General features: G+C 35.7%; 1 protein-coding gene and 2 long non-coding RNA genes across 30 annotated transcripts in view; 2 read left to right on the forward strand and 1 right to left on the reverse strand.

Moving 5' to 3' along the window:
- The first annotated feature begins 200 nt into the window (after positions 1 to 200).
- On the forward strand, positions 201 to 24,589 carry LOC147502077 (MADS-box transcription factor 23-like). 8 transcript variants are annotated; one of them, XM_086607037.1, is made up of 9 exons: positions 201 to 353; positions 557 to 781; positions 9,937 to 10,015; positions 19,863 to 19,924; positions 23,548 to 23,647; positions 23,748 to 23,789; positions 23,876 to 23,959; positions 24,124 to 24,278; positions 24,362 to 24,589. In XM_086607037.1, exons 2-9 carry the CDS (start codon positions 600 to 602, stop codon positions 24,378 to 24,380), a joined length of 723 nt encoding a protein of 240 aa, XP_086463163.1. In that variant the 5' UTR covers positions 201 to 353; positions 557 to 599; the 3' UTR covers positions 24,381 to 24,589. The 8 variants fall into 8 exon arrangements, with proteins under 8 accessions (XP_086463163.1, XP_086463164.1, XP_086463167.1 ...); XM_086607038.1 differs by having other exon boundaries at positions 24,365 to 24,589; XM_086607041.1 differs by having other exon boundaries at positions 24,223 to 24,278.
- LOC147502078 (uncharacterized) overlaps positions 4,021 to 24,961 on the reverse strand; it is a 36,889-nt gene continuing 15,948 nt past the window's right edge. For 16 of the 20 annotated variants that reach the window (XR_015221583.1, XR_015221590.1, XR_015221585.1 and 13 more), the window contains 6 exons: positions 24,203 to 24,416; positions 23,228 to 23,376; positions 19,299 to 19,615; positions 9,923 to 10,055; positions 9,628 to 9,669; positions 4,021 to 5,742 (listed from right to left, as the gene is read on the reverse strand). This is a non-coding gene — a long non-coding RNA (uncharacterized LOC147502078). Of the gene's footprint in view, positions 5,743 to 6,619; positions 8,163 to 9,627; positions 9,670 to 9,799; positions 9,842 to 9,922; positions 10,056 to 19,032; positions 19,096 to 19,298; positions 19,616 to 23,227; positions 23,377 to 24,202; positions 24,417 to 24,961 lie in introns of those variants that run through there. The other 4 variants (XR_015221576.1, XR_015221582.1, XR_015221589.1 and 1 more) reach the window with 4 other exon arrangements.
- Positions 11,476 to 12,769, forward strand: LOC147502079 (uncharacterized). 2 transcript variants are annotated; one of them, XR_015221592.1, is made up of 3 exons: positions 11,476 to 11,914; positions 12,152 to 12,234; positions 12,322 to 12,769. It is a non-coding gene; the product is annotated as an uncharacterized LOC147502079 (long non-coding RNA). The 2 variants fall into 2 exon arrangements; XR_015221593.1 differs by having other exon boundaries at positions 11,903 to 12,028.

The raw sequence follows: 24,961 nt of genomic DNA on the forward strand, positions 1-24,961 counted from the left end.
AAAAAAAAAGCCATAACAACTTGATGTACGACCTACATATAAAAACTCTACACGTGTCGGTGATCTATAAGGCAGACGGCGCTATCGAAATACTAGAATAAAAAATTCAATCATGTCGCGATTGGACATTGAAAGGAGCCCTTTATAGGTTGTGACAATAATACCACTAAATGGTTTTTAAACATAAACCACCCTGGTTTTCCATAAATAGGTGGTTTTATTTTCTTCTAAACAGCCAATTAGCTTTCCTTAAAAAGCAAGTATTTTGTGGGGAAAAAAAGTCATTAGAGAGAGGGACCTGTGCAAGACACGCTGCTCTACTGTTTGTTCACTCTCCATTAATGCTTTACTAAGTAAGCTTAATTTTTTCTTCTAACTAATTAATCTTAATTTATTTTTCGTCTTTTTCTTCGATCTCCGAGTAATTTACAGTTTTTTGAATATGCATGTATGTTTGATAATTTTTTATTTTATCATTTTCCTGTCTCAGATCTTTGAACATATTGATGATTATACGTCACGTTTTTTATGTTAATTTTGGCATCTTTAAATCTAGGAAAATTTGAAACTCTAAGAGTTGAATTTACTGATAAAAAGAGATGGGGAGAGGAAAGATTGTGATCCGAAGGATCGATAACACGACAAGCAGGCAAGTAACTTTTTCGAAAAGAAGAAATGGTTTGTTGAAGAAAGCTAAGGAGCTTGCAATTCTTTGTGATGCGGAAGTTGGTCTCGTTATCTTCTCTAGTACTGGAAAGCTTTATGATTTTGCAAGCACCAGGTGAGATACTTTTTCTCCAAATCTCACTCATCATTCTCTCTTCCGCTTGCTCTAGCTAGCTTATATAACGAAACTATCCAAATCATGTATTTATGTAGATTAAGATTTTGAATATTTATTTGAGGAATAAACTCGTACGTCTGATCTATTAATTTAATTACTGGAGAGAAGTTAGATCATTTGTTCATGAAATGTGCTAAAATTGAATAAATAATGTGTTCATAATCTGGGGGTTTGTCTGAGTTCAACCATGCATTGCATGGCTCCTACTAGGTGATATAAAGTAGGGTTTTGTGACCTTGTGATGTGTAGTTTGCTAGCTGATGCATGCTTTCCTCATTATTAACTAGACTTATATCGTGAGTAGTCTGTGTATGCTATCGTAGCCACTCGGTATGTAGTAGCAATTGCATGCAGTAGGTAGATTCGATCACAAATTTCATAGGTGATGTGGAAATTGCGAGTGTGCTTGCACATAATGACTGGGGGAGTTTCTCTATATATAAATGTTCCACCATTAGAAAGGGGGAAGAATTGTTGATGAGAGAAATGGAATTGGTAGGTGTTCCAGTTGAGCACTTAATATATTTTGTAAGGATAGGGAAAATTTCGATCTACACGTTTTCTACCTTAGTATCTATCGTTTCGGCATGTAATTTGGATATGAAACTTTTAGAGTTTAGAGTAAGAAGTCTAAATGGCTTAGCACGCACAGTCAATTAAAAACTTCATTCTGTGCTTTGAGCCGGCCTGTGAATACTATATACCATTTTTTTTTCCTGATAATAGTGAAAGCTATATATTATGTGGAGAAGTGTATCCCTAACGTGGAAAAATATGAATGACTCATATCCCTTTGCCACACAGCATGCCTTGTCGCGAACATATGATTCCATGCGTCCAAATATCTATGGAGTAGTACACATATATATGTATAAATATATATTACTAAAACAACCATGCTCTATGCTACTAAACCTCAGGCTGGTGAGCTTCAAACCTAACCTAAGTAGTTAACATTGGTTTTCGAACTTTTTTTTATTAAGGAGCGACGGTGATTCGTTGGATTTGATCGGATATATGTCTTAGGTCCGATTGCTTTCAAATATATAATAATGGTATCTATAATCATACCAAGATTTTCTAAATGGTTATCCTGGGAGACAACATATGCAATATCAAATTCTCATGAACACATCAAATTAACTCAATCTTGGAGTACTATGGAGAATTCATACACAACACAAAAGTTAAAAATGAAAAAGAGGAGATGGAGAAAAGTAAATATGTATTAGAGAACCAGTACAATAATTAATTAGTACATTTGATTTTGCAAATCTATGTGTTGCGTTTGAGATCCATTTATCATGGGATATAACTTGCAATACAAGAACTTCTAAAAGACAATTTCTAATTTTTAATATTTTTTTAACAAGTGGAAATTTTCTAATTTTTAATATTTTTTTAACAAGTGGAAATTTTATTGACAATAATAATGAGTTTTACAAATAATTAAGACAGACATGCAACAAGTTGTGTCGTAAGTCTTTTTTGAATAACAAATCCTATCATTTTAAAAACAAACTCGTTAAAACTAGTTGTCATAAAATTATTGTCCATAACTTTCTGAAGTCTCTTGAGGAGCTCAACAGACTGTTATCTCAAGAACCCAAAAGTGTTGAAACTGAACCTAATAAAACAATGTTATAGTTAATCCTACAAGCTTCTTAATGCATCTCTATCTTCCCTGTCACTGCTTGCTTAGTTGCTTCTCCTATCTCAAAGTCACTATTCCCTAGCCCTACCAACGGAGAGACTCCAGTTACATCAACACATGCATGTTTTCCATCAGACACTTTCGTAGGCCGAAATGTCGATCTGACCTCATTTGGATTAATGAGAAAATTAACAGGAGTTTCTTTCTTCACTTGTACCCAACCCTCCAAAATACATCACATAAAATGTCTCTAACATGATCACGTCGATATTTAAAACCGAGAAAATGTCTACAATGTGTTGAATGGTCCCTAAAGGCATCTAGTATGCTCTTTTTTCATATAGGGCAAATATCACCATCATAGTACATAAGAATAATAAGATGGTACCGGAGAATGACACAATACTCCACCTGCGACATACATTGTCCAAGTTCCTCCATCGGAATAGCAAGTGTAAATCATTTGCATGTTCCGACTGCAAGCTCCCAATGAATGATGAGCACATAACTCAAATTCCCTCTCAAAACCAACAACAATCTTACCGTTGAAAGCTTTTGCCAAAACTTTTTTGGGGTTTTAAGGGGATGGTAGCATTCACAGCCCGAGAATTAAGGTCAAAATCGAGTAGACGGAGATGCAATGCACTGCTAGTATCATCAAGAATCTCACCCATAGGCACTGGGCCACAACTCCTAAGAATGTGGTTCTTAAGCTCTAAAGTCTTAAAACGGGAAGCAACAAAAGCAAATGTCGAGACATCAATGGCACAATAGATACCTAACTCACCAAGATATAATGGAAGTGTCGCTAAATGCCATTGTAGATCACTAAAGCCAGGACCATCAGAAACTACAATACCTAAAGAACACCGCAGAGATGCTGATCAAAAGCCTTACCTGCCTCTCTAAAAATGGATGGTGGACAAGTACGAATCGCAAAGGCTAACTTAGAGAGCCCAACACAAGCTTGTAAGAATGATAACTCACATTGTGGATCCTCCAATACAGCTAAACGGTCCATCAAAGTCATTGTCTTTTTAACACACTTGCGAGTAAGGCCTATGACAGAAGATGAATCAGTGCTAACTACCCCTACTAGCAACCCCCTTGTTGAGGCGGGATGATAATCTGAAGGAAAAAGATCGGAGTGGAGCGGCGTGGATCCAAATGATGGCTAAAATATCTCGCTTTTAGTCACATGAAGAACCTACCCGTGAGAAGGTCCTTCTTCCGAATCATACTCAAAAATTGCCGCCGCCCGCTTTTGTATCCCCAATCGTAATCCTATCGCCTAAGTACCAAGTCTCGTAGTAATAACCGACATCTATCTTTGGATCTCAGAGAATCGAGAAGATGCAACATCAGTGAAAAGAGAAAGGGACCCAAAAGGTCGCCTTGCTGGACCCCAGTAGCAGATCATATGTAATCATCTTCCAAGTATAATTTCGCAAGTTGACAATACAAATACTCGACCACCCAAGGGGCAATAGTTGGGCATCAGATACGAACCTCTCTCAACATAGTAGTTCGATTAACTATGTTAAAAGCATTCTGAAAATCTACAAACAATATAAAAAAGGAAATACTATCACTGTTAACATATATCATGCAATTGACAGCGTGCAAAATCACCTTTGCTCCACTAGGGACAACAACCCCATATTGAAAATTTAGAATACAAAAGGAATATATGGGTTGGGGCAACATGCTGCACCCACCTAGTTCAAACAAAATGAACTACACACCTTTAAGGGAAATGGAGTAAATTACATTCATCAAACAAATATGATAAAGACCTCGAAGGATCTTTCCATTTATGTAGCCAAGATGGTTGACCATTGACGAAAATGGACACATTGTCCTGTAGTGCCGCACCTTCTTTAGAAAGAGCATCTATTCCCCCATGTTTGTAGTTGAGACTTGCAGTTCTTCAAAGGCTAACTTGGTAGCAAAGTTCATGGTAAGTTGTTTGTGTTAAATGATAGAGTAGTTGCTACAGAATCAATGTCCACCAGTTGCTGCCTAAAAATCCTAGTAACTGCACGTACACTCATTACCTTCAACCATTGCTAGACATTCTGCTCTAAAGTTGGGGCAAATAACAATATTTTCCATAGTGAAAACTTGAATTCACCATTGTTATCTCTGCGTACAACACCACATGGTCTTGGGTTATTTCTGAGGGATGCCCCATCTGTGTTTAGTACTTAAAGGAAATTTGGCTCAGATCCAACAGCATTACTTCATTTGAGGAGCTTTCCTGGGTCCACAATTCATCGAAGAAGGAGAGTGTTCACTTCTTGACCATAGTTAAAACTGCATGCATGAGAGAGTTGACCAGTAATCCACGTACTTACATAAGCTTTGCAGTCCCATATGTTAGAGCATTTCTAGGTGGTGGTAGTATCACCTACATGTTTGAGGCTGAAATTTGAAACAAGTATCCGCAAATTTTAACCAACTCTAGGTGGAGGCAAATAACAGCCGCAAATTTGGAGTAAGACTTACCACCTGCAACACTACTACTGTCGTGCGACACTACCAATGTCGCCCCAAATTGAAAAAAATAAAAATAAAAAACAACCCATGCGACATTCCCACTGTCGCGCCAACCCTTTAAAAATATCAAACCCATGCGATATACTCTTTAACAATGTTATAATGGTGAATAAGAGTCGATCTCAATCTAAAGCATTGTCTAAATATCAAACCCTTATAAACTAAGAGAAATGGACGAAGAAGAGAATATTAGTCTTGATGGTTGATTTAAACTAGTAGAGATTTTCTTTTGCTTAAGGATAATTTTGTATTAAAGGTAAAAAGTTATAAAGAAATAAAATTAAAGTTACATCCTATGTGGCCATGGATAGTGTTCCATGCCAGATTTTTATGTAAACCTCTAGTAGGTTGCATTGGGGGTCCTCTAGTGCTTGTTTGAAGTCTGGTCCATGCATTCACCATCCACATGCGAGAGTGCATCCTTCCTTAGCACAAGAATCAGCCCCAAAATTGGTTTCCCTCCATGTGTCTGTGATGTTCACCCAATTTAGTTACTCTTTGAGGTTTTCACCATATATATCCCACCTTGTTTGACTGAAAAGCATAGACAGTGACTTGTGAGCCTGATTCTATCCATAAGTCCCTCCATCTTTGCTCAATTGCTCTCCTTGTACTTTCTATAATGTCGTGACATTCTGCAATATAACAAGTCTCCACACCTAGACTCCCAATGCAATAATTTGAACTAGAAGAGACAAACAATTAATATATTTATGAAATAATTTGAAATTCAAGGGAGAAAAATTCTACATAATAGGATAACAACACGTGTTATGCACATTTAGACCTATGATATCTGAATAATAAAAATGATTCTCATCACTATACTTATGATTGACATATACTCTGATACAGTCATTTTTGGGCTCTTCACTTTCACACACAGAACAACTCCCATTAGTTCTTCTGCATGAAAGTCTTTGATTTACACTTTCTCATGTATAACTTAAGTGCATGGCCTACATTTACAAGAATACAAATATGAATGTTACTAACTACTATGTTCATAGTGGCTTCATATTGCCCCCTTGATAGGAGAAATTAACCTACCATATTTTCAATGAACAACTTTGAATTGGAAATGAGTTAATAATATGAAGAAAATGGCACTCTCACAAAGCTTTCCTCTCCTTTCTACAGTACAAAAAAAAATATAAAACTCAAGAGAAGATTCACATTCTCTCCCCTTCTCTCAAATACAAGTCTCATCAACCAAGAATTAAATTTCATTCTATTCTCATTTGGTACACCACTTTTTTTTCTTTCTTTTTTTTTTTTTTTTTTTTTCTTCTATAAACCACTGATTGTAATAACTAAAACTAGAAAGTAGACCGTGTATGTATGCATAACGGCTCTTTTAAAAATTTACTCAAAGAATCATAACAAATCGTGATTTCTATTTTTTCGCCGCTAACCTATTTTAATTTATTAACAAATTGTTTTAATTAAGTCTTAAAACCATTATTTTTTTTTTAATTAGGGGAGGAATCCTATTTTAATTTGGAAATAAAGAGTTTTTATGCTATTATTTGAGTTTTGATTTTAAAAAGAAAAGAGATTCCCATTTGAAGTTGGATTCTAAAAGAAAAAAAATTTCCATTTTAAGTTAACTATTAAGTTGACGTAAAATTTTAATAGAGCTCGAAAAATACTCCTTGTAAGAACTTTAATATTAAGATATATATATATATATATATATATATATAATTTCCTTACGTGCACAACAAGCTGACCCAACAAGAAAAACAAGGATGAAATCAATACAATTAAAACAATCAAAAGCACTAAACATCCGGTATTCTCGACGTGAACTCCACCAACAGCAGTAACAAAATCACATTGGAAACCACATCTTCTTATCTGGACCAGCTTCAACCTTGCTCATTCATCCACCGTGTTGGACAGTCTTCCAAAGTAAAAACTCGTAAGTCTTCAAATTGCACAACATAACACTCCATGACAAAAGTGGCATATAAGCAATTCCAATGGAACGCCCCACCCAAAGCCCAACAAAAGAACGGTGGCCTGACCAATAAACTCAAACCAGCAAACCGGACAGCGGGTAGATTAAGGGAGATAGCCTTGGCTTTGAACAAGCAAATAAGTATAAAGCCAAACCAGAAAATCAAACACAAGGGCTGAACCCATAGCTTTGGCGTCGATTGAGAGATGCTGGACTAAGTAAAGCCAACTTGAAGCAACAAACACCACCAAAAACCTAGATTTGACTTATTCAAGGTCTTCAAACAAGAAACAATCTGCAAAAATAACGAAGATGGCTTCCCAAAAAGAGGCAACCCAAAAACCCACAACCAAATCCAATGAAGACCAAAACCAGTGTCGATCTAAGTACGGGTTAGAGAAAACCCCACAATTAAAAGAGAAGCTTTTTTCTCTTTTTCTTCTTCTTTATTGCTTCCGAGTAAGAGATCTACCTTGAATCTAGGACATTTGGGTTGTGGATGGGATGAGAAGAGTGAAATTTGGGTTGGAGAAGGCTACTGGGCTAGGGTTTGAATAAGAAAATAAGGGTTTTTGGTACATCTCAAAATAACTATTTTTAGTAACGATTCACCCATTCTGCTTCATGTCAATATTGTCCCCAGTTAGCCACAGTGAATTCCGACAGTGTGGAGTTTATTTATAAGGAGACTTCCTAGTAGGTCACTCATCGTGGTACTGATCCCTCCTGATTGAGCACGCTCAAATACAAAATTCTCACCAATCTACAGCCAACTGAGCTTGAAAAGGCAACGATATTAGACTTTAGCAGATAATTTACCCATATCCAAGATCTAGGACAACTCTTAAACGAAGTAGGACCATACTATGGGCGCAACTGTCACTCATCACTAGACTAAGCACCTTTCCTACATAGCCCTACTCGGGCCACACCCAGACAGACCCACCACCTTTGAATCAAGCCATTATTTGCTCTAATACCATTGTGTCGATTAGCTCTATCATGTCTTGTCGATATTCTCCTCACTTACCCATTGTGGAAATTCCGTATAGAGTTTTATATCCAATGAGACTTCCTAGTAGGTCACCCGTCCTAGTACTGCCATTGCCTTAGCATGCTTAACTATAAAGTGCTCACCAACCCTGCAGCCAATTGTACACGTTTGAAAAGACCACAACATTAGGAGTTGAAATATAATTCCCATATCCTAGATCTACGACAGCTTCGTAAGTAAAGTAGAACCACACCGTAGTGCAACCATTACCCATCACCGGGCAATATAGGCGCCTTTCCAACATACTTTTCCTCTGGCCTCATTCAAAATTGTTACAATAATTTTTATGCGTTACGTTGAATTTACATTTCTACCCTATATTATAATTTATAACAAGTAAAAATTAAAACCCTAAGGGTATAACATTACATGTATTTTTGTTAAGAAAAAGTAAACACCACTATAGGCCATAATGTGGGCGGGCCTTATAAGAGCTTTAGAGTTTAGAGGGTCGGGCTGAAGGCGCCCTCATGCTTCAAAAATCTAGGCCCCTTACCCTTTCCTCAAAACATGAGGGGCCAGACCAGGCAGGTCCAGCTGAGGGTTTTTTTTACACCCCTAGGCTATCGCATATGCCAACTATAGTTATTGTCATGGATTGTAGTGGTGGTGGCAATTTAGGTTATTATGGATGGTAAAGGTAGTGGTGGAGTGGTGTTAGTCATTAATGTTAAACAGTCCAAGCTCCACCGGTGGATTAATGAAGAAGGAGTTTTTAATAATTGGTCCTACTCTTAATAATGATATTTGCAGTTTGGTCCTTAGGTCACGTGTACGATATGTGGGCATTATAGCCATTTTGGAAAAATATGTATGGAATAGACGGCCGTTCAGTCCACTCACAGAAAGGCAAAGTCAACACACTTTAACACAATTTCAGACCAAACCCTTATTGGCCTTATATCACTAGGACCAAAATGCAAAACACCCTTAATATTAACTCTAAATTTTTAACTGTTATGATCCACTAATAGCCTTTTGAAAAAAAAATTTGAAAGCACCAGTAAATGAATATACAACAATGAACACAAACTAAATCCCCTCTGAAAGAAACAGGTCCAGCATGTACTATAGCTAGACACAATATGCACCAAATTTACAGCATACATGTATGAAAGCATGCTGACATGTAACAATTTTTTAGTAAAAGTGTATTCTATAAAAATTTCTACTAAAATGGCTTTCATAAGAAAAATATAATAAAGTACCCAAATAAATAAATAATAATAATAATATGGTGGTAAATAAACCAATCTCTCTGTTTTCTCTAGGCCTTCCACAATCACTTGTAATTCATGATGAACTGACACCACATGCATAAGGCAATACTACAAAACCTGAATTGTCTTTTAGAATACCCTCACGACAGCTCTGGTTTCCCCTCTTAGAATACTACAGAACCTAGAAGTGTCTTAGTATACCCCCACACACATCTTTAGCTTTCTTTTATTATCTTTATGAACTGATATGAAAATACTCTGATGTCGTTAATTTTGATTGTGGGGATGAAATAGCATATCAATATATCATAAAAAACTAGTTATAAAAATTACCTCAATATTCTGATATCTTCTTCATTGCTTCAGCGCATCTTTCTGATAACACACATCAATGTAATTAAATAAATACAAGAATGTTCGCCAATATAAAGAATAAACATGATAAGTAGATAACAGATCCATCTAAATTTTAGACGGTTTCGTGGAACAAACACCACATTTTTACCTTTTTGGAAGCACAACCTTATCAGCCTTTTCTTCTCATGTGCTACATGCTCCGACGGATTATTTCAAAGTTGGGATCTATGTTCTATTGAATAAATGATTACAAAAACGCTGATGATTTTACCTTGTCATTACCAGCATGAAATCTGTAATTGATCAGTATAACAAGTCCAAGGAGGAACATCATCAATTGCTGAATCCAACTTCAGAAGTCAAGGTATCTCTCAAAACCTCTCTTGTATCTCATGCAAGCTTTCCTGCAGGAGTGAAGGCATATCTTGTGATGTTACTTATTAAAATCACATACCAATATATAGGACTATAAACAATACTGCTAAATGTTATAGGAGTAAGCATGCTGTTGGTATAATAGTAGTCTTGCTGGAAGGCTGCAGAAATCCATCAGAGCATATGTTTGCTATAGCATCAGATGTGTACATACTCATAAATATGGTATCAACAACTGATTTATATGCAGTAATCCAAGTTTCCATCACTAGCTGGTTGTTTTAATATTACATGTGGGTTTATGGAAGATTCATCAACCATACCAACAGCAGTAAGAGGCACGGTTATCTAGGCCTTTTGGTGGCATTACAGAATTTTTATTAGTTCTTTTGATTATAATTGCTTCAAAAATTCTTCACCCATCAATGTGAACCTCGAGATAAGAAGAATCCTGAGGAGAGATTTTCAGTAATCATAGTAAATAAATCTCACAGTGCTCAACTTCTGGACATAGTAAAAACAAAACTGATGCGAGGACGCAATAGACTATCATGTGCACAGCACATGCATAATGCTACAGCTAGAGTTTATCTTTTATCCTATTTCTATTTTGAATCCTTAGTTAATTAGAATTAGACTAGCTTCTATTTTAGTTTCCCAAGTTCTATTATGATTAGGATTTGTTCTTTTTAGCAACTAGTTCTCTTTATAAGCAGATGTAAACCTTAAGATTTTCAGACTTGATTATTATTATCGAATTAAGAGAATTCGTTTTTCTATTCAAACCCTAGTTTTTGGGTATTTCCATAAATTTTTATTGGTGTTTATCATCGAAGATTGCTTCCGCCTTCAAGTATACATCAAATTGGTGTCAAATTCTTTAAGATTTTGGGTTTTTCACAATGGTAAATCCAAATACTCTTCACAAACTTGAACCTCCACCCCCAGAACACTTATTTTTTCATCTTGTTCTTGTGCACTCACACAAATAGACAAATGTCACACCGAGCTCTCCACTTATATGTTGGCTCCACATGACAAAAACTGATTCAGTATTCTTGAAGTGAATTTCGGTTGTTTCTCCCGAAATGAATAAATATTCTGTCATCCACCCAAAGAGGACCATGGTTGTCACAATTCATGTGTTAATATCTTTTATACATTAACTTTTGGTACCCCAAGAACAGGGGGAGCCAACAAATATTGTCAAGTGGACAAAGAGAGTCATTTTAAGAACAAGTCCTGATCTTTTACTCCTTGTACTTTAGGAGATCTCGTCCTACTTATATTTGATTGATTATTCAATGTACTTTACTGACCGATCAAAAATGCAAAATAAAAAACAAAATAAAACAAAACAAAAATTTAGTTAGGAATGTGTTGAATCGAATTTAAAATAGGTTTCATTTTAATATTCATAAAAGTAACTTGAATAAATCTGTAATTCACCTCCTGTGATTTCACGAATAACAATCAGGTTGACAATTTGTGATTCCAAAGATGAAGAATGAAGTAAGAATTTGACCATGACATATAGTGCAAATTCTAAGGTCAAACAACTCAATCTTTGAGTAAGTAGTTTCTTGAACAGCATATGCGTCGCCCCAAAATTCTATCATTTAGCTGCTTTTTAAAAATCTTAACATATTCGTAATATTATGATCAGGAACTGAAATCGGTGCTGATGGGTGCCAAACCCAGGTTTGTTGTAATAAATACCACAGATTTACCAACCAAGCTAGTCGGGAGCACCCATGCATTCGGCAAATTAAAAGACAATGTGTCTTTAATCAGTAGTAGGATCCTCCTTGCACCTTGCAAATGGCAATACGAAATACAATCAAGATTGAGATTGTGAAAATTCCTACAGTCTAGACTAAATTTGAAGGTATCAAACCTCTTGATGACCAGAAAAGTACGCTTCCTATTTCTCAATTTTTGTCTTGGCAATGTTTGTCTGCAACACCTCCTGTCACAAGAATAGATCTTTGTCTACGAACAAGTATGATGTACCCTAAGCCAAGAATTTCAATATGAGTGATACAAGTACGTTGTAAATTCCCAAAATTCCCAAATATAGCACACTGACACAAGCCTTTGGCTCTTCCGATTTTCTAATTCTCAGCAGGATCAACTTAGAGGACTATCCAGTTGTCCTTGGTTTTATATCCACACCTCAAGCAATATTAACTAATTCAGGAAATTGAGGTACTAGTCGTCTACCACAATCTTCACCACCTTGCAGTACTTTTCTCGCCATTCACTTATCACATGGTTCTTGAATATGTTCTGCAGGTTATTTTCAGCAATTAGTTGACACGTACAAGGTGTACTCGGATATCTCATTCACTCTGCACCTTCATAGTCAGCTCATGCCTCTTACAATCAACTCTTGAATCTAGTTCCAAAAGCTGCAGTATCCAGTATTAGTCGCTACTCAACAATCTTCTTCCTCGATAGGTTTCTACCTTGTCACCTGAAGTCCCCCAATCTAGTTCCTCTCAACTACCGCTGACTTACATATTCTGTCAGATACGTTTTCAGAAAGCCAGGATAAGGGAATAAGAATATTTCTATACAACTCTCAAAACCTAGACGAGACAATTGCATCAACAAAAAGATTGAAACCAAAATATGACAGGTTCTCGACAGTAAAGAATAGTGTCTTGAGGTAAAAGGTACTTCAATGGCTTCAGGCTGAGGCATAGTCCTCACTGCTGAACACAGGATCAAAAAAAACAAAGGATTATCTGAATTTAACTAACTTCTGTAGAGGGGACTCTAATGAGATTAAAGTCTTTAACTAGTAATATCTTGTCATCAGGTTATGGACATCAAGTGCCACTTGGACAAGTTGCATAAAAGTAGATGGAGTAAGAGTTGGGCATCTCACTGTTGCAAGTGATGGAGTGTATGCCAGGACCCTGGTGAGTTTTCTTACCTTTTCTCAAGGTCTAAAGAACTTTTGGAAGCTCTGCTCCAAGGCAAAGCCTCAAACACCTTGTGAAAACCAAATTGCTATTACGTATACCATGGTGAATGACTACCTTTTCATTTTCTATGAAAATAGTCAAGGAAGGGTGTTGTACCCAGACACAATTGGGACCGCGTAGTATTACAAAGATACTACCAATTGGCTAGAATGGCAACGACAAGCCCACAATGTATGTGAAAGGACTATAGAGACCATATGAGAGTAACACGAGTGAAGGAAAAAAAATCGAATAAATAAAACATCATCTTCGGGCTATCATTGCTACTACCATCTCAAGGCTGATATTTTTGGGAACAATGAAAGATTCTCAGAAGAAAACCAGAGAAATTAAGCATAGGCTACAACGTATTCCCATCTTCTTAACATATTCTAGCTGGCCATTGGTGTGTTATCGTTTCCTCAAAATACGTTGGAGGTGGCAAGCTCCACAAATCTAATATCTTCAATGAAATTCTTAAGATTTTAGAGTTCATTATAAAATTTTCCATAAAAATGTTTCTGAAATTTTACGGTGTAGTAGGGATGTATATTGGATAATGGCAGTCCTGGTCCCACCACAGCCACTTCCTATATTATAGTTGATTTTGAGTTTCCTATTTTAGAAGAGACTTGAGAACTATTTAGTGTTGCCAAATTAAAGTTTCTTGGCTAGAAAGAAACCTTTTCCATAAATAAGGCATGAGAGTCTCATTGTAATGAGATTATTTTGACCTATGAATTTATGGATAAATTATGGATTTTGCCTTTGTAGGAGCTTCTGTGGACAAAAATCAGTAATCCACAACATGCCTTTAAAGGATTTTGCCTTTGCAAGGAACCTTTATAGGCTCACACAGATGTAACACATGAAAACCATATTTTTATTGAAAAATTCATAACTCAAAATAACCTCATTACAATGAGTCTCTCTTGCCTTATTTATAGAAAAGGTTTTTAAGAAACTTTATTTTGGCAACTACTAAATAGTTCCCTAAACCTTAAATTTCTTCTAAAATAGATAACTAAAATAAACAACAATATAGAAAGTGGCTACGGTGGAACCAGTCCCCACCATTATCCAATATACATAAAATATTTGTGTTTTTCACCTTGTTACACCTTAGCATCCTTCGCTAGCACTGTTATGACTCTATCAACCTTGGCTTTCTCAGCAAAGTGGTGGTGAATAAGGAGTGGTGTATCCTAAGAGGTCGTACGTTTTCCTTTAGAGCATGACCAATGGGATTGTGATGCGGACATCAATAGGCCCAAGCTCAAATGCATAAAGAGGCGTCCATCTTTTTAGTAGTCTTTTGTTTTTAGAATGCCATGTGGCATGGCATATTACTATTGGTTTATTGCTTTCTAGGATAGTTATAAATAAATGGCTTGAGGTTAGGGTTAGACAGTTGATGTTTAGTAGTGATTTTCTTTCTCAGAGTCAATAAAAGAAACTTCTTTATTTTAGGGTTTTTAATTGTTTTTCATATAAATTGTAGATTTCTTCTTCTTAATCGCTTCCGCTCATAAATCTACATCAGATTGTGTAAAAAGTTTTAGTGTAAATTTACACAATTCTCACTAAAAAACTTCTACCAATGGTATTGTGTAAAATAACTTTTAACTTAAAAGTGTTTAAATGATTGTTTAAAAATGAGAATAGTTTTACACATTTTTTAACTCAATTAGTTCTAACTACCCACTACTTCAAAAAATGGGACTCCACAAGTTTTGCATTATCTTTATTTAAACTAATGGAAAGCCAACACCACTTGTTTTTGCACATTTTGCAAAAAGATTCCATTGGTTCACTTTTGATTGTGTATTTTTACACATTACACTTATTGTGCAAATTTCTTTTAAAAACACATGTGACTACTATATAGAGCCTATGTGGTTGTGTAAATTTACACAACCCATTGGTAATGCTCTTACCATTTGATGTACATTGTTGTGCTTCTCTTTAACTACTCGACCATCTCTAGTCATTGCCAATTGCTTTTCAACTGGGTACCCCAAAATTGAATGTGGTACCGGGGCAGCTTATTGTATTTTGCACAAAAGGCCCGACTGCACGTAGTCCCCGAATCGGACTCAAGTAACGCCATGCGCAAAGGGGTGCGTTTGAGATATTTGATATAGCCCCCATGGATAGGGCAGGTCATCGAGTGAGTTGAGTTCGAGTCGAGCTCAAATTCTAATGTAGAACAAGTAGAGATTTAGACGAAAGAGATACGGAAATCTCAATTAGTATAGAAGTGAAGAAGAAAGATAAGAAATATCAATCTGACATAATCGAAGAGACTGATCTTGAGATATTCTATTGTTAAGTGGTGGTTCAGATTTAATATGAGATGAGGTAATTTGTGACTGAGATCAAATATATTGCGTTGAGATATGTGTTCTAACAAAGTCTTTAGAGTTTAAGTAGGAAACAAATCCACTTATGATTCAAATAACCAAATTATTAGGAAACAGTGCAACAAATAACCGAATTATTAGGAATTTATAATTCTTTACATGTCACATACCTTACTTGAGCGGACCACAAGCTTTAGTATGAAATGCATGTATATTGCTTTTACTTTAGTAATTGAATGAAACTAACGCCTCAAAAGAATAGTAACAAAATCACGGGTAATTTCTAGTATATAGACGAATTAGAACAATAAGTAAGAAGAAAATGAAGTTTTAGAAAAGAAAGATAGATAATAAACAAAGACAACTCAATTGAGAGAATTATTGATTGTAATTCGATTAATAATAATCATAATGTGTTGGTTCTTACAAAATATTAGAGAAGCCATATTTATAGATATGGTCTCTTGGACTCTAAGTAATGCAAAATAAAAACTATTTTTAATTCTAATTAAACACAAAATTATAAATTATTTAACTACTAATTAAAATTCTTCTAGAACCAACTATAGGTATCCTATCCTACATCATTCTCCTCTTCTTTGAAACAACTCGTCCTCGAGTTGAAAATTGGAGAAAACAACCAACGTGTTTAGAAATTAGGTTCCCACAATATTTTTTTTTGAAAGAACTCGCCCTTGGGTTATGCATGAGAATTATGAGAGCTTTGTTTGCAAGATGCTTAAAAGTTATGTCTCCTTGAGCTTTCCATCTTTTCTTGTGTCTTTTTTTTTTCTCACTTCTTGGATGGTCTATCAAAAAATTCGGGAACACGTGGAAGTAGAATTCTGAAGTTCTGAATTTGAAAATTTGATCTTCCAAATAAGTTCTTGACATCACCACTAGCAACAACCAACTAGCTATAGTATTCCACAAATGGGTCTTCAAAGTCAAGATGTTTCAGTACAACTTCAACCATTGTAAACTCCTCTTCTTTAAAAGAACTCATCTTTGAGTTGTTTTCTTGAGGTGAATCTCCTTTCCTATCAATATCCACTTCAAAAGGTTTCTTCTCAACAAAGTTTTGATTTTCAACAAGGCAATTACGGACATCTTCATTGGCTTCAACAGTGACTGCAACTATATCTTTGGTAGGTGGAGGATTTAGGTTGATGGGTTGAGGTTTTGGGTTAGAAATTTTGGGAGGAGTACGTAATATGGGTATAGATATTAGTGGTGGTGTAGGTAATATGACAGTTGATATTGGTGGTAGTGTGGATAATATGGGTGTTGATATTGGTTGCGGTGTAGGTAATTGTGGTGGAAGACTTTGGGGAAACCGCAGGAGAGGCTTAGATACACTAGGATTTTCAGTTCTAGGAAGAAAAACACACCTTAACATACTTTTCATGCAATACCAACAATAAATAAAATTATATCAATTATTGTTCATGTTAGTCCACACACAATATGTTTCTCCAACAAGAAGTTCATCAACAATAATTGTTTTGGATTTATTTGTATATCTATTTTTTTAAAAGTATTCTTCAACTAAGTGAATCCAATCATTAATATGATACTGGCCTTCAAAGTATGGAAGCTTGAATGTTGGATGGAACTGAAAACCATTTTATCGATCTTCCTTGAATTTTGCATGATCACGAACAAAATCTCTATGTAGGCGAGGCCGAGTGACGAGCATTAAAAATATTGAAGTCACGTTTGGTGTACCACAAATCAAGGTGTGATAAGTGATGGTTAGAGGAAAGTTGTGGAGGGGTATAAGAACTCATCTTTATTTGTTTATCTTGCCAAACTCGAAATCAGTCCAAATCTGACACCTTGGACGAAAAATGATGTATCTTTTTACTCCGATGTCAAAACGTCGACCCGTTTTTTCCTTAGGAACTAGATTCAACCAACTCCATATTGAGATATAGCACGCACTCTAATTCAAAGTATTCCGGTCTATGAAAATTCAGCAAGATGACATTTTTTCTTGTCTTTTGGCCAAAAGGTTGGTGATGATGTGGTGGACGAAATTCTTTCGTGAGTTGAAGGTGAAAGTGAGCGGAATCAATTTGATGATGAAAAAAAAACTGATGGTGATGAGGTGGTGGGCAAATAAAAATAGGATGGTGATTGATCGCTTTCTAAATGAAAATCGAGAAAGTATGACTCTGATACCAATTAATATAGAACAAGTATAGCTTTAGAAAAAAAAGATATAGAAATCTCAATTAGTAGTAGAGAAGTGAAAAAAGATAAGAAATATATATAGACAAATTTAAACAATAAGCTAGAAGAAGATGAAGCTTTAGAGTAGAAAGATAGATAATAAACAAAGACACTCAACTGAGAGAATTCTTGATTGTTTTTCAATTCATAACAATCATAATGGGTTGGTTCTTATAAAATACTACAGAAGTTATACTCAAAGATATGGTTTCTTAGACTCAAGTAATGCAAAATAAAAACTACTTTTATTTAACTACTAATTAAAATTCTTCACGAACCAACTATAGGTATCCTATCCTACATCAAATTCTCTCCGAGTATTGAGTACCTCATCGAGCCTAGCTATACGTTCGAACTCGAACACAAGTTTTCAGGCTTGATTCTACTTGTTTTGTGTACAAGTTTGAATTTGAGATAAATGAACAACAATACTTATAGAATACTTACTAAATGCCGAAATATAACATGCAAAAACAATGGTGAACACACTATGGTTATAATTAATATGTGATAAACTATTACAATCCAACACATTGTTATAATAATATTCTATGTTTTAACAAAATTATGTAAAATACGAAAAGTTTCGAGTAGTCAAGCTCGAACTTTAAAATGTGCACATATTTGACTCATTATTATATTATTAAAATGAGCAAGCTCGAACCTGATGACCAGCCCTACACATGGATTAACGAAAGCCTTGCATAACAATGTATAAATTTTGGGCAGTTCACTCATTGCCAATTGGTTTCGAGTTCAATGCTCAAATTTAGTATGATATCATAATAGGTTATTGTAGTTGGCACAAGGGGTTGTTTACTCCAAATCAATCAAGTATGTTTGTCCACATATTAAGCTTCACCGTAATGGGGACTGTTAAGCTTTTTCATATAGTACTAACAGAAAATTGGGAGACTGAAAGCCTTACATAACATCCATCGCCTTACTCATGGAAGTTCTTAGTCCCTTTGTTTACCAGTTTGGAGTTGTCTAGGTAGGCCTCGCTTGGTTAAGGAGGCATTGTCGCCTGTTTTTAAGAGATGTGGTATATTGGGGGTATTAACGTGGAAGCACTAATTGGAGAGAGTTTGAGGATACTTAAAAGCAACGCTCAGTCACTAAAAAGGTGATTATTTCACTCGAGGCTTATCCCCCTATGGTCAAAGTCTATTACTATAGCAACACCCCAACTGGGATATAAATCTCAACACGCCCCCTCACGTGTGACGTATCTTGAGCCCAACACTTGTTAAATTGGGTGACAGGGAGATGTAAGGACCAATTGGCCACAGAAATGTTCTAATACCATATCAAACTTGGGCGCCCAAGATTTTAATGCAAGGCTTCAAATAGTTTAGGTGATTATATATGTACAACAGGGAGCTTTGCACCAAATGTGATAATCTATTAGTATGGAGTTACTGATCGTTGTGCACCTTTTTACTTCCATGTTTCATATGTTTTCCCTTCCTTAGTTCCATTATATGTGTAGGAGGATTCTGTCTTGCAAACAAAAAATCCAATTAAAGGTGAAAATACATTATATATCACCAACAAAAACATAGTAATGGGATGAGATATACCTACCACATAAAGATGAAAGATAGAAGAAACGATGACAAAAGTAAACTCGACAAAATCTAGAAAAAAACCAAATAAAAAAAAATAAAAAATGGAAAAAACAAAAGTCTTGAAGATGTACCAAAATGGCCATCAGCTCATCCATTCTGAAGAAAAAGCTAGAAAATGGGCGTCTCCATTCGTCCTAGATCTTTGACCAAGGAAGATTAATCATTTGCTCGATATAACCAACATCTTCAAAGTCGTAGGTGTATAATCAAAATGTCTTTGATTCCTCCCACACCAAAGGCCCCTCATTACCACAAATGGCACAATGCTCCATATCTTACAGGCTACAGCCCTTAAGGAATGCATTCATTAGAACAGGGAAGCTAATAGCTCCTTTACCAATCAAAAGAAACATCAAACACCTTGAATGAAGACAAACTAACAAAGAACCTGCAGGAATATGGGAGTGGATGAGAGTGCGAATTATTGAATCCGTAGCAGATATACATAGTGTGCATTATTGCTATAAATTCTACTGTAGTGATTTTTTCAATATATAGTTATGAATCAATGAGATTCTGCTTATTTTTTAATCTTACCACATGTGAAGTTATGCTACATTTATCTATATTTCCATCAGATATTCTTCACACAATTGTGCATAAATCTATTTTGTTTTTTACCATGTAATTGCTAGTTCTGGCAAAGGGAGGCAGCAAACTTGAGGCAGCAATTGCATAACTTGCAAGAAAATCATCGGTAACATTTTATTTTCTTACTTTCGTTTTATCGTATCTGAATGTCCAGAGGAAGCATAGGTGACTGTAAAGCAAATTTTGACTGTATAAAAATTTGATGACGATTTTTTCTTTTTTCTTTTTATTGAAGATGGGCATCCAACTTAAACCGTGATAAGTGGAGAGGCCCCAAGACATATATTTTCATGTGTGGCTTAACACATTGGACTAAACATCTCAACACTTTTTCTTTGCAATACAAAAAAAATCTATTTAACAAAATTTGGTCTCAACAACCCGCCATACAAGGGAGTTGCATTAAGACTGTAGAAGGAAGAAAAAATGTTTTATGAGCATATCTGGTTTATAAAGCTTTAGATGACCGTTACACCATCTGCTGTGACTACAGATTGAACAGATGAGCGTTACACCATCTGTTCATGAACAATTGAATAGGATCTATATAAACACAGACTACAGATCTATGCATACTAACTGAAAAAAGAGTATAATACAAAATGGCCTACACCAAACAGAAGTAAATCACAAATGAAAAAATAAATAATAGGAAAACTGAGTAACAGGTGTTGTGTCCTTAGCGTTAGTGTTGTTTGTGAACTACACATGCAACATTTGAGAATCAACCGCCATAGTAAGGACCAGTCTGCCAAAAGCTACTATATTTAATTATTTATTATAAACCTATTTATGTGAATTAGGGTTTCATATTGATAATTGAGTCCTATATTAGTTTCTATGTCATTAGGGGGAGTACTAGAATTGGATCTAATTAGTATTTTGAGGTTATTTAGTATAAGGGTATTTTGGAGTTATTATTAATTCCGAATTTATGATGTTTTATTTGTTTTAGAAGTTTTTATTCTATATAAATAAAGAGTTGTAGGATTTTGCCATAGTTAGTTTTGGGATTGAATTGAATTGATTTTATTGAGGATTTATGGAATTCGTTTAATTGCAATTGCGATTCCATCAAATTGGTATCAAGAGCTAGCTTTCAAAGTTTTTATTGTCTTTGAAGGTCTTAGTTAATTTTTATTATCATTGAAGAAGATAAAAGAATTAGACGAAAAAAAAATCGCTTCTACAACTCTAACGAAAGTATGTGTTTATTGTTTCTCCCTAAACAAAGATTTGATTTTTTTTTTAGGGTTAAAAAAAATGCAGTACTGTTCATCATCGTTACTGTTTCGCACTGTTCACTGTTGTTATTATTCATTGTTACTGTTCCCCACATATTGTTTGTGTAACTGTTCACTATTGTTGCTAGTCATCGTTACTATTCCTCATATACGGTTTACATACTGTTCACCGTGGCATTGTTCATTGTATTTACTGTTCACGTCACTATTCACAGCGGGAAAAAAAAATTATTCTTATGGCAACAACAATTAAAGAACTTAATCTGAAGTTTGAGGAATTAGAGAAGAGTGTGAATGATATAATTGTGAAAACACCTGGTTATAATGAAAAATTCATTGTTTTGAATAAAAAATTGAGAAATTGAAAGTGGATTTGACGACTTCTCTCGATGTACGTTTTGCTGAGTTACGAGATTTGTTGACGAATAGAAAGAAATCTTGTAGAGATAATTTGCCTCCTCCCATTATTGTGAATCGCCCTCCACCAATTGAGCGTGAGTTCAAGCCAAAAGCTGATATTCCAGAGTTTACAAGTATTTTGGAACCCGAGGTTTGTCTTGAGTGGATTACCAAGATAGAAAATGTGTTTGCTTATCAAAATATGTCAAAAGATCGCAAGGTTTCTTGGGTTGCTACTAGGCTTCACGGTTTTGCTCTAATTTGGTGGTCAAAGTTTCTCCAACAACGTCTGCGCCAGAATTTGGGTCAAGTCACTACATGGGAGCACATGAAAGAAGCTTTGGTTACTAAGTTTGTGCCTATGAATTATGCGCAACAATTGTACGGGAAGTTGCAAAATTTGAAACAAGATCCTAAGATTATGCAAGAGTATACCGAGTCCTTTTATCGTCTACAATCACGTTGCAACCTACCAGAGAGAGTGAAGAAGTCCGCATTCGTCGTTATCTGCATGGTCTTAGGGGAGATATTCGGTATGATTTAGTCCATGTACGAATTGTCACCTTCGAGAAAGCTTATAGTTTTGCTTCTGAGTCTAAGAAGAAAATGAGTTATATGTCATCTTACAGAGCTACTCCCATAGGTCCAAAGAGAATTGTCAAGTGCTACAGTTGTGGGAAAAAAGGTCATGTTCAAGCAAATTGTCCTAAGAAATCAGTTTTGACTATTGCTATGGAGTCACCTCAACTTGAGACGAATGATGAAGCATACATAGACACATATGAGGGAATTCTTACTCCAACAGATACAGGGTTCCCTATGCTTCTAGCACATGTTTCGCCAATACATGAGTCTGCACGTGGTAATGTTTTCCGACAAAATGCTACTTTATATAATCCACTGGCTTCTAAAACTTGTCCTGCTCATGTGGTTTTGGCTTCTAAAACTTCTAAGAAGGTGCATCCTTTCAAAGTTGGAGATTTTGAGGAACTGGCAGAGATAGTTCGAGTTGGTGTTCGCATGGGAGATTTTAGTGACTATGTTCTTTGTCATGTGAGTAGTCTTGATGCATGTGACTTGGTCTTAGGCACCACTTGGCAGTATAGTGTCCAAGCTGTTTATCGTGCTTGGGAGCAGACTTATCGTTTTTCTCAGGGTTGACGTGTCTTTACACTGCGTAATCAGCCATTGCATAAGATGTCGTCTCCTTAGATCGTGCTTGCTAAAGTTGGGAAGGATGCTTATCTGCCACCTCATCGTCGTAGTGATTGGAGATCTAAGAAAACTTTTAACTCGTCGTAGTTTAACCTATGCAGTCAAACTGTTAAACGTGTAGAGGCACTAACTAGGTGTTGTGGATAACCTAGTCGATAGGAGAGAGCCTATGCGGCCTTAGGCTTAGGCACTAGAGTCCAAAATCCACAGGGTATAAAGGAAACAGGGAGATTACATGTCTGCAACTTTGTAGTCTGTATATGCATATACTGGGAAATTTAGGAGGTAGTTTCATAAGGCCGAGAATGTATTACAAGGCAATAAACAAGTGGGTTAGGATTCCTTGAAAAAAGATTGATTTAGATCTGTAGTGGACTCACTCTCCTAACCTATGACAGTTTATGTAAAATATTATTGCCTTCGCATTTATGGTTTCACATAATATACGCATTCACATGATCCTGAATACATCCAAAACATGCAGAGTTGCAGACTATATAAACAGCAAATCAGTAACACACAGAATCAAGCTAAAAATTTGAAAGCTCTACCGTATGGACAAATGCGACCTTCCACAATATTCATGTCTGCCCGTTCTCTTGGAAACATCGAAAACATGCAAAACCAAACTTAAGGGACAAATAAGACCTCCCACTATACACATCTGCCTGTACTCTTGTATACATCCCAAACATGCAGCCTACATAATAATTTCAAACTAGTAGCACATTAGAAATCAAGTTGATGGATTAAATATTGTAATTTTAAGGTAGGCAATAGCTGGTATTATTTGTATTACATTACTATTCATATGCCTTTAACGGCCTCAATATCTAGAAAATCATACATTCATCCATTCTGAAAATCACAGGAAATTGATGGGAGAAGAGCTTTCTGGTCTGAGTGTCAAAGAGTTACAAAATCTGGAGAACCAGTTGGAAATAACTCTACATGGTGTTCGCGTGCAGAAGGTCCAAAATACTAGATCCCAACACTAATTACTCTTCAGTCTTCTTATTATCTCCTTACAGAGAAAAGGTATAGACCTTAACAAGGTTTTGATTCTGGCAGGACCAACTTTTGACAAATGAAATACAAGAACTAAACAAAAAGGTCTCTCCAGAACAATAACTACTATTCCTCCCATTTTACTGCATCGAGGGTACTTAGATGACTAATTTCTAATGAATTCGTTACAGGGGAACCTCATTCACCAAGAAAACATGGAACTGTACAAGAAGGTAAACCTGATTCGTCAAGAAAACATGGAATTGTATAAGAAGGTACTGGTTTATGATTCCACAACCTAATACAAACTTCCTGTGTCCCACAAAAAGCGTTATGCATACTCATTTCATTCACTTATTGATTTCTCATTACAAAATTCAAGATTAAATGCAAGACATTTATTTTCCTAAGTGAAAGCATAAAAAAATTTGTCCATCAGGTTTACGGAACAAGAGATGCAAACAGAGCAAACAGAAACTTACTTCATGCAAATGGTTTTAGTGTTTCAGAAGACTTACATTTTCCCATCCATCTCCAGCTAAGCCAGCCAGAGCACCAGAACTATGAGAGTCCAACAAGGGCTGCTAAACTGGGGTAAGTTAATCAATTTAACATCTGGAAGGGTAAACTATTTCAATCAATTATTGATCTCAAACATGATTCCTTGAAAATCGCAGCAGACTACAATTGCAATAGAACCGCTGGTTGAACTGAGGACAACTTTCTGTTGACCTGATGAATAAAATTTTCAGTGATGGAATAGTATGCTTCTTTGCAGTGCAATGTGCTATATGAGCTAGACATTATATTTAGTAGAAAGAACTTTGACACATGTGACACGATAAATGAAGCCAGTATCTATGTAAATTTACTTATTAATAAAGGTGCACCGGATATACCAGTTCTTTTTATTGTCTTAAATCTTTGCTATTATTGAAAATAGTAGAATAGTGATTATCAAATTGTGTCTGGCCACTGGACGCCATTTTTATCATCTTGATTACAAAAGTTTCCACAAATCAATTAAATACATCCACCAATAACGAACACACAGCACACACGCACACACTGCAAAACCTCTAAAACGTGAATGTGCTGAAAATGTAATGTGAGAATGTGCCTTAAAAAAATCTGCATGCATCGGGAAACATGTTATTCGAAAAAGAAGAAACTATTTTGATGCTGTCAGAAAGACCCTTTCTCTGATTAGGTGTCCAGAAAATACTGTCATGTGCGTACGCATTTTTCCCATCGACCTCATCAAAGTAAAGCTTAGT

The sequence above is a fragment of the Coptis chinensis genome, chromosome 4 (assembly GCF_015680905.1).
Source record: "Coptis chinensis isolate HL-2020 chromosome 4, ASM1568090v1, whole genome shotgun sequence".
Lineage (NCBI taxonomy): Eukaryota > Viridiplantae > Streptophyta > Magnoliopsida > Ranunculales > Ranunculaceae > Coptis > Coptis chinensis.